The sequence below is a fragment of the Papilio xuthus genome, unplaced genomic scaffold, assembly GCF_000836235.2.
Source record: "Papilio xuthus unplaced genomic scaffold, Pxut_1.1 DF828952.1, whole genome shotgun sequence".
Lineage (NCBI taxonomy): Eukaryota > Metazoa > Arthropoda > Insecta > Lepidoptera > Papilionidae > Papilio > Papilio xuthus.
In genome coordinates this window covers 7,982,835-7,992,732 of record NW_013529697.1, presented here as the reverse complement: position 1 = coordinate 7,992,732, position 9,898 = coordinate 7,982,835, and the positions used below count along the sequence as shown (strand labels likewise).

Genomic DNA, 9,898 nt, shown 5'->3' with positions numbered 1-9,898 from the left:
GTACATTTGGGATAGTTACATAATATAAATATGTAATTGGTGTCTTTTGTAACAAGATTTAACACAGCAATATTAAAAAAAAATATTTGTATAATCTAATCATCCTGATTAGTAACAAGTTATGCGATAAAAGCACATACTAAATTCATCTGTAAGCAGTTCCTTATTATTAACACTTAATAAACAGGAAAGATTATTTGATTTGTCAGTCACCTCCGATTGCACCCTCGGAGATAGCAAGTTTCGCCATTGACGGATGACGTCACGGACGACATAATTTTGATGCCGTTTTAAAATAAATGTAATTAAGGTTGTTTTATTAGTCTGTAAAGCTTTGTTCACACGTAAGAAAAATATTCTATGACTGCATGTTATAGTATGGTTTTTATGTAGTACATAATTAGTACGCTATGTTTATAGTATTGCCTAGCTCTCGCTTTTACTGTGATAATTCCCTTAGGACTTATATTTTACATTTGAAGAAAATTTGATACATGGTTTATATTATGTATATTGTATTTACAGATCGCATGCTTGTCGTAGGGCAAGATGAGAGTGATAAGGGCCCCGTCGACCTCAACATAAGTGATATTTGTAAGTAAAATTTAAACAATTAATTAGTAATAACTATTGAACTACCAGCGAGGTGACTAGATTGTATTCGAATCTTTTATAACATTCGGGACTAATGATCCGCCTTAATGTTAGGAAGAAAATCCGACACAGTGTCGTTGTACTGGCACAACACTAGCGTTACTAGAATGTCGATGTTTATTTATTTATTTATTTATTTATTTATTTAAGCACAACCACAACATATATATAACACACATACAACTTATCAAATGAATAGTATTAGATCTTATACATATGTATATAATAGTGTACATAACATTTACAGAGGTATTTATTTAGGTAATAGTTTAAGGTTTCGGAAATTATTATAAAATAGTAGATTTTTTTTTATCTTTGTAATTATTCTATAGATTATGCATACTGAAATAAGTTTTAATATTTTTTTTGAAAGAGTTAAAGTTCGTGCCAAAGAGATCTATATTATTTGTAGTTTGTTTTTCAAGTAATCTGTTATATCCAGAACATATCCTGTTTAGTGGCGAGTGCTGGCCGAGATTTGTCCTACACCTGGGGACGTGAAAGAGCTTGTTAGTGCCGCGTGCGTTTTGTCTAGGCACCGAAAAGAAAACATTCTCAAGCAGCTGTTGGCAATGAAGTGAACCATTTAGAAGCTTATATAGAAAGCATGTATCTAATACCTCTCTTCTTGATTTAAGTGACATCATATTAAAGTGTTTTAACCTTTGAGTGTATGGACTACGATGTGAAATGTGAAAATGTGAAATGTGTTTATGTCCCCTCACTAATTATTATGACACTTGACTTCGTAATGAAACCGCCATTCGCGCCAAAGAACTCTAACTAATAATGTCTAAAAGTAAGTAGTTTAGGTTTTTAAGGAAGGGTTTAAGGTTAGCCACGCCGGGCGCAGTACACGCATCTGCAACCGATTTTAGTTTAAACAACATTACACTAAAGAGAGATGAAACATGCGAGTTTATTTGCACAGTGCGGCCCATAGCTCGATAACCTCTCGTCGTCGACCGCTCTCCGTGATATGTACACGTATTTATATCATTTGCACTTGTAACTTGCATTAAAATCTTCCTTTTTGTACTGTACCTGTATTTTTATAACACGCTAGCCTAAATACGAGCGCAATAAATAAGGCTGTCCCTCGGTGTACTTATATTAAGCACGCTGGTGCAGTGCGAGTTGCTTGACTTTACGCATATATTTAAATTTCTTCTAAAATATATGCATGTAGTGTCACTATATTTTCCTGCGCCGTAAGACTGTCGGATACATATGAAATACGAAAATTGAAAAACACATTAGTGCATGGCGGAGATCGAACCTGGACATGTGGATTTTAATCCGGTTCTGTCAAGTGATAAAACATCGTTACATACGCTAATGAACTCTGTTTATCCATAACTGTATATCGTAGCTAATTTCTACTGACTTCCAGCTTTGTTGAAGCGATATATGGTATTGCAAATAGTGCTCTGGTATTCAGTATTTATAAGAAGCCTATATTTAACTTGGTACTCTAATACAACAGCATAAGGTCGCATGTCATTTGCCAAGTCCTGCAACGTATCTTGGCTCATCGGAATGGCAGTCATTATCTAATAGTAGCAAATTATGCGATGAATGAACTTAGGTCCGTGTCATTTCTCGCACATTATTGCAACTTTGACAATTTGTTTAGCTTTTATTAGTGATTTAGTTTGTTTTAACATATGACCAAATTAGTAATTAGTACAAGGTTCAAATTAAAACCCATAACCACAGATAAAATGAACGCTAGAACTAGAAAAAAAAAACTAATAAAGCACTTATTCTCGTATACTTATATCCGCTAAATACCATAACTATGCTTTTTTTACTTAAATTTATTGACTTTGGGTCGAAACGAAAGATAATCTACATCAAGCTAGTCTTTGTGTTATTTTCTATGTCTAGGTAGTAATTATCGTAAATACTCAACAGTGTCTGGTACAACGATTTATTTTTTTAATTAATTTTTCGTAATTAAAAATAACTAAATGAACATTTGCTATAAAAATATTGAAGGCGTTGCGTGAATTGATTTCTTTTTACAGATAAACATTATTTGGTTATCAATAATGGGAAATCCAAATTGATATATATTACTACTTCCTTTATTATTAAAATTTTATGTACTAACTTTATACTTCCTCTGAAACACATGTTCACACGTGTTCATAAATAGTATAAGATCATGGGGTCATTGGGAATTTACTTATTTTTTAAGCATTAGTAGAATTAGAAAATTAACTAAAAGCAGTACTGTAGTAAGTTATATCCAACTGTAATCATATTATGTGAATCGCATTATATTTACAAATTCCCTAAAAAACTTTGTTTACATTCGGGTGATTAAAACTTAACTTGTTGCCATGTTAAATCGTGGATTTCTACAGAACAATACGAAGCAAAGCCATATTCCTTGTTGCTCCAAATCTATCTAGATATCCGTGACGTTTAAAATGTTAAAATTTCCAGTGTGTTTATTTTTAAAACGTACATATACGTACGACAAGCTGGGCATCCATTTTATTGTAATAAATAATACAATTATCTTAAAATAATGCAAGTGATAACCTCGTGAGCATTTTAACCGGTTTACAAACGTAAATGGAAATTTATCTGCAACTAGTGTTTACATTTTTACCATTTTGTGCGACTATCTAAATTCGCCATAATATCGAAACGATCATCCGCATTTGGAAATGCGTTGTCTGCCATTAATCGACAGAGGGGGGAACGCTCTGGAAGAGGATAACATTCCCTCCTATGTGTTAAATTCTTTGCTGAAACAAAACTCATAGACTGCTAGCTCTTTTCCATTCCTTTCTTAAAAGAAAATGGCGGGCATAGGTAGACAACCAAAATTAAGGCCCCGGCATGGTACACTCGTTAGATGTCACTCGGAATCCCTTCCATTTGAAACCTGTAGTCATGGGTAGCTCAACTAATATTGATGACCTGCAGATCAGTTTACGGTTCGCATGAGTGAAGCAGATGAGCGAAACGGCTCCCAGTTCAGTTCAATTTATACCTTGCATAGAGTTATGATTGAACTCTTTGTGACTCGCGGCTCAACGGCTCGCAAAGTTCTAGTACATCGCAATGAGCCATAAGCTGATAATTTAGTTTTGAGCCGCAACTCAACGGTTCAATTCTGTCAGTTGAACATTTGAACAGTTTCAAGTGATCTATACACGTGTAGACACCTGTGTTCTGTGAGTTGTCAATACGTTTAACATATGTTGTTACTGGCCTGTACCACTGTTTAACTTGACCTTTGACATATAACTGTAGATTACAATAATAAAAAAGCAGACGTTAATATATAATATTAATATAAAAAAAAATTGTTTGTACGTTTATCCTCTGTTTTTCAAAATTACTTGATAATTTAAACTTTAAAGAAACTTTCTTATTTTGGATATTCTGAGTGCCAGGGAAATATTCTTTAATTTTTTTTAATTTTTCAAGTACAATTTAGAATTTTAATAATATAACATTATCTCAATTTACATCAATGACCCCACTTATCTCGGTTAACGTTGGTCGTCTCAGCTGAGATTTCACAGAAGAAGTAACGAAAAAAGGTTAACTTAGTATAATATTTTAACCCGGTCAAATTATATATTGAAGCTCTAATATTTCGCATAACAGAAATTTTGAGAAACACGTTGAAAAAATATCTTCCACGTGGTCGAAGTTATCAACCGTAATATACTGTAGGGACGGTGACTCGTTAAAAAGCAGACAGACGGACGGACAACAAAGTGATCCTATAAGGGTTCCGATTTTTTCCTATGAGGTACGGAACCCCAAATATACGTTATGGTCTACAACTCGGTCTTCAGTAATTATCGCAAAAATTTATAAAAACTCATTGTTGGTACCTTTGACTTTAAATATACATTTTTTTAAAATGCGGACCAATGGGTACCTTTCAGGGTTAACTCTTTACGTGTTGTAGCTTCACGCTTAAATTTAGTTAAAATTGACTGAGCTATTAATATACAACTCCGTTATCAAAACGCCAAAATATAATTTAATTGACTTTCAGTTTTATAAAACACTGACGTAGAGCGTAAAATAAATTTTTGCTTACTACATATTGAAGTTATCGGCGAAGCGGGAAAATCCAAATGTAGTGACGTACTTACTGTGTGTAGAGGAAACTGTTGTACTTCTGTTAGTCTACGTTGCATCGTCGAGACAAACTATCACGTTACAATTTAATTATTATTTATATATTTGTGTTATTAATTAAATGTGATCGCAATGAAGCTGTCTACACCACATCGCACAGTCTTACGGCATAATTGGAAGAAACGTTATGTAGATAGAAGTGAGTCAATATATTTAAAAAAATATATTTAGTGTTTGTAATTGGATTAGACATAACCTTATTTTTGAGTTTATGTCATAAACACGTTGCTTGTTTTTTTTTTAATAAAGTGTGCTAATTTAAACTTAATAAAATGTGATGTGCGATGCACTGAGATATCTTATATCTTTCGATTACATGTGGTGTATCATAGGGATTTTGAATCGTTTTTATTTAGTTAATGTTTTGAATTTATGGTATTTCCTACTTGTAGAATTGTGCGGCTTTCCTTTTACGGTATAATACAATAAATATTAATTTTCCTCAATTTTCTCTACATACTACAATAAAATATTTAACAGATTGCTTTCTAATATCTGTAATGTTACATATCATTTTCATCGCGGTGCCAAAATTGGTTTGCGTTAAAACACAAAGTTATCAACATTTCGTATCGAAAGCGATAAAAAGTATTTATGTTGATAGGAACGAAATTAATAATTTAATTCATTATAAAATCTATTGCCGTAAGAAAATCCAACTTAATCCAATCCAATTATATTAAAAAAAAAAACATTTTTTTTTAGATATTTAATATCTGACACCGACCCAAATTAATTAAGACCACCATTCTTTGGTTCATTGGTTTTTATTTCGGGAATTGTCTGCAATACTATAAGGTCCACGTTAAAACTATGAAAAAGTTTGAGAAAATGTCTAGAAGTAAACGTAATAAATAGTTTTTTTTAAGTAAGCAATGTTTGTTTGTGTTTAGTGGACGCGATCTGTATCGCGGATCCAGCGTTCGATGTGCCCTCGGTGAGCGGCATGCCGCGGCCCGCGCACGCCGCGCCCGCCATGCCCGCCGTACCCGCAGCACCCGCCGCACCCACAATGCCCGCGCACGGACACCCCGCTGCGCTCGCGCCCGCCGCCGCACCCACCGTGCGCATCGTCGAGCAACCCGCCAGCAAAGCACTCAGGTACACCTTTTGGTTACTTATACGTAAAGGATAGGTTAGGAGGTAAGATCCTATATCCAGAAAAGAGTTCTTCAATGTAACACCCTCGAACCCTACAGAGCTGAGTTTCACCACCGCCAGCTGTTGACTTGAACTACTCTTGACTTATGACAAGAGAGGTGATTGTTTATTCACAATAGATCGATGTTCAAAGAGATATGCGCCTGAGTAAGTGAAGTGAGCCGCACTAAATGGAGCGGCCATTGCTAAATATTTATTTTGAGATATTCAGGTCACAGCCTCTGAGATCAACTTCCGATCGTGCAGCGTCTACTAACTAATATGTTATACAATGGCTTAATAGTAAAGTTCGTTAAAATCAAGAGAAATGTGAATTAGTTGTTTTTTTTTATTCCTAGTATATTAGGTTGAAGGGAAAGTTATCCCTTATTTTTATATTGATTTGTCATACTTTTATTAAAACAAAGTAATATAACCAAAGCTTAAATATAAGAATTTTCAATCATCTCTGTGGTTATTTCACTTAACATTTGTATTAGGTTTCGTTACGAGTGCGAAGGTCGGTCAGCGGGTTCGATCCCCGGCGTGAACAGCACTAGCGAACGCAAGACTTACCCCACCATTGAGATCTCCGGCTGCAACGGGAATGCCATTGTGGTCGTCTCCTGCGTCACCAAGGACCATCCATACAAGTTAGTGTTTCTATAAGATATTCTCAACAACTATTAATCAGATTTTAAATATTGTTTTTGTATTTAATTGACCAATTATTATTCAAAAGTAAGAAACTTAAGGATCGTGATGTAAATATTTATGAACCACAGAGCACAGTTGTTATAGACAGACAAACTCTCTTTTACAATTATCTATTTGACTATCAGTCAACATACCGCATCGGTTAAATTGTAAAAATAGATATAGATAAATATTTAACAGTGCTCGCTCACTTAACAACATTATAAACCGAAAATGGAAAGTTCCTCCGACAATGTCTTTGACGCGTGTTACGCGCGTGGGTCAACCGTCGACAACGCGTGTACGGCGCGTCAGTTTATGTAACGCGTGTTGTGCAGACCGCACCCTCACAACCTGGTGGGACGCGAGCGATGCGAGCGCGGCGTGTGCACGGTGAAGGCGGAGCTGAGCGGCGACAGCACGCTGGTGTCGTTCAGCAACCTCGGCATACAGTGCGTCAAGCGCAAGGATGTGGACGCCGCGCTGCGCACGCGCGAGGAGCTGCGCGTTGACCCATTCAAAAGTGAGACCAACACAACACTGAACATACACATTCATACAACACTCCATACTATGCCAGCTTCAATACACATAGAGTAGAATTTTTTACAGAGTAGTTGGATGGATGTTTGTTTGAAGGTATCTCCAGAACTGATGCATGGTCTTGCAGTCTGGCAGAACACATAGACTGTTTTTTTTATACCGCGCAAACGGAGTCGCGGGCGACAGCTAGTTTAAATAAAATTGCAAAGTAAAGCGAGCAGTGTGGGCTTGTGGAGTTGCGAGCAACAATGGTGCTATTCCTGTGGCCGCTATTTCTGTAGCGATGTTGCTACGCCCTGCCAATGTTGCCCCGATTTACTCAATTATATATGTTTAAGGAAACGGCCTACTTACACTCGATAGTACAACAAAAAACTTCCTATAACAAACACAACCTTGCGACAGACAGACATACATAGATTTTAATAATTGGTTTTTGCTATCAACAACGTAAATAGATCGCGAGTGCGAAATATGATTATTTTTCTTTATGATATAAACAGACAGTTTAATTTTATTAATATGTATAGATATAATATATAAATATGTAGAAAAATCTTTATCCTTTAATTATGAATGTATGTGACGATAGTGGAAACGCCCGAGACGAGACCTGAGTATGACGTGACGTCACTTCAATGGGGAGGGAGAGAGAGAGAGAGGGGGGGAGGTCTGACACGATCAGACTGCGTTTGCGTCACGCTGTCTCCGTTGTGAGGAGAAATGTAGCAAGATTAAAATACTGCGCAGGAAATACCATTGCTGTGATTCAAATGAATAATACGAAAAATAGGATAGTCGCAGACATTATATTTATTTAATGGAGAACATGGTGACAAGCTTCAGATGTCATCTGTCTGAAAAAAAATATCACATTTCTTGAGCAATTTTGTATTTGCGTTGCTTATAACGAACGTAAGACCGAGTTTGTTCCAAGTTATCTCCGGAACGGTTGGACCCACTTTGTCAGCACTTACACTGGAAGGTAGCTGATGAACGTGGGGCTATAATAGATTACTTTTAAAATTTTGTGTTGACGTAGTCGCGGGCGACCGCTAGTATTTTAAAAATGCAGACTTCACTGTATTAGAAATTTTATTCCTTAAAATACCGCATTCTGTTCCTCTAGAGGACTTCCACTGGAAGGTGAACCGATGACCTTATTTGTGTGAGCAGAATGTGATGTAAGCGTGTGTATGTGTGTCGTGCAGCTGGGTTCAGCCACCGCGCGCAGCCGCAGAGCATCGACCTGAACGCGGTGCGGCTCTGCTTCCAAGTGTTCGTGACCGGCGAGCGCGGCAAGGTGCGCCTCGCCCTCGCCCCCGTCGTCTCAGACGTCATCTACGACAAGAAGGCCATGAGCGACCTCCACATCGCCCGCGTCTCGCACTGCGCCGGGCCCGCCGGCGGCCGCATGACCATGATACTGCTCTGCGAGAAGGTATACCCCCACATACACTGCCCCCCACAATACTTCAGCCGTAACATGAAGCTTCAAGAATAAAAAGAAAAACTAAACAGTTAAATAATTAAGTAGTTTCAAAAGATCCTATTCCTAATTTTTTACAACGCACAAAAAGAACGCTATTGTGCAAATGTGATCAACTCGCCTGTTAACCGCCGCCATTAAATGACAAATTACGATCAAATGTTAATGAACTCACACAAAAACTTACTAGACAGTTTTTTGTAGCGCAATATTTAAAACAATGCCTCTTTTTTAAGTGAGCGAATCAATTTCGCAAAGCAATTATACGCTAGTACAAACCTTCTTTTTTTTTCAAATGTATTTAAAGTCCTCTAGCAGATTTATCTTATGTATGTATGTGTGTGTGCGTGTCAGGTGACGGGACAGGACACGGCGGTGGTGTTCTTCGAGAAGGCGAACGAGGAGGTGGTGTGGGAGGCGGCGGCCACCAACGTGCACGTGCACAAGCAGGCCGCCATCGCCTTCGACATACCCCCCTACCGCGACCCCGCGCCGCACGACAACGTCAAGGTGCGGCCCCCAATGCCCCCACAACATGCCCCCAACACACCCCCACAACATGCCCCCAATTCAGTCCTTGATCATCCGATAATTCCGTACAAAGAACACTGTTAGTCATATTGTTGTAAAGTATGATAGTAAACATTTTTTTAAAGCTCACAAATGTATGTCAGTTTATTAGACATATGTATTAATTTATCAATTTCACTTTTTTTTTAACACAAGAATATATAGAGAATGTATGATGACGTAACTTTAACTGATCAAGGTGTGACGATGATCGTTCAGTTTACGTAAATCGTTATTAGAGTTTGTCGGGTGTCGGCTGTGTCAGCTGCGCCGGCTAAATCAGTTACAGCGGCAGTTGGCGGCGCGCCAGCGGCCAACAACTAACACATCATCTATGCTGAATTACTTGTATCGAATCCCTATATTATTACAAACCCAAAAATGATTAAACCAAGTTTAAAATAACATTCCCATTCATACAATACATAATTGTTATCGTCAACTATCGACGTAGCAAGGTATCAAGAGGTCGCTAGTTTCGCCGGCGAGCTGATGTCGATGTGTGCGCGTGTTGTGTTGCAGGTGTACCTGCAGCTGAAGCGGGTGACGGACAACGCGCGCAGCAACGCCGTCGACTTCGAGTACACCGCCACACCAGGTACCGCGCGCAAGCTGCTACCAGACCTC

General features: G+C 37.7%; 1 protein-coding gene across 4 annotated transcripts in view; it reads left to right on the top strand.

Annotated features, from left to right (window-relative positions):
* Dorsal (embryonic polarity protein dorsal) overlaps positions 1–9,898 on the top strand; it is a 20,862-nt gene that overhangs the window by 5,636 nt on the left and 5,328 nt on the right. For 3 of the 4 annotated variants that reach the window (XM_013324606.1, XM_013324598.1, XM_013324589.1), the window contains 7 exons: positions 526–594; positions 5,727–5,934; positions 6,474–6,626; positions 7,008–7,192; positions 8,424–8,653; positions 9,056–9,211; positions 9,794–9,869. In XM_013324606.1, coding sequence (XP_013180060.1) covers positions 526–594; positions 5,727–5,934; positions 6,474–6,626; positions 7,008–7,192; positions 8,424–8,653; positions 9,056–9,211; positions 9,794–9,869 — 1,077 coding nt within the window. Of the gene's footprint in view, positions 1–525; positions 595–4,827; positions 4,973–5,726; positions 5,935–6,473; positions 6,627–7,007; positions 7,193–8,423; positions 8,654–9,055; positions 9,212–9,793; positions 9,870–9,898 lie in introns of those variants that run through there. The other variant, XM_013324614.1, reaches the window with a different exon arrangement.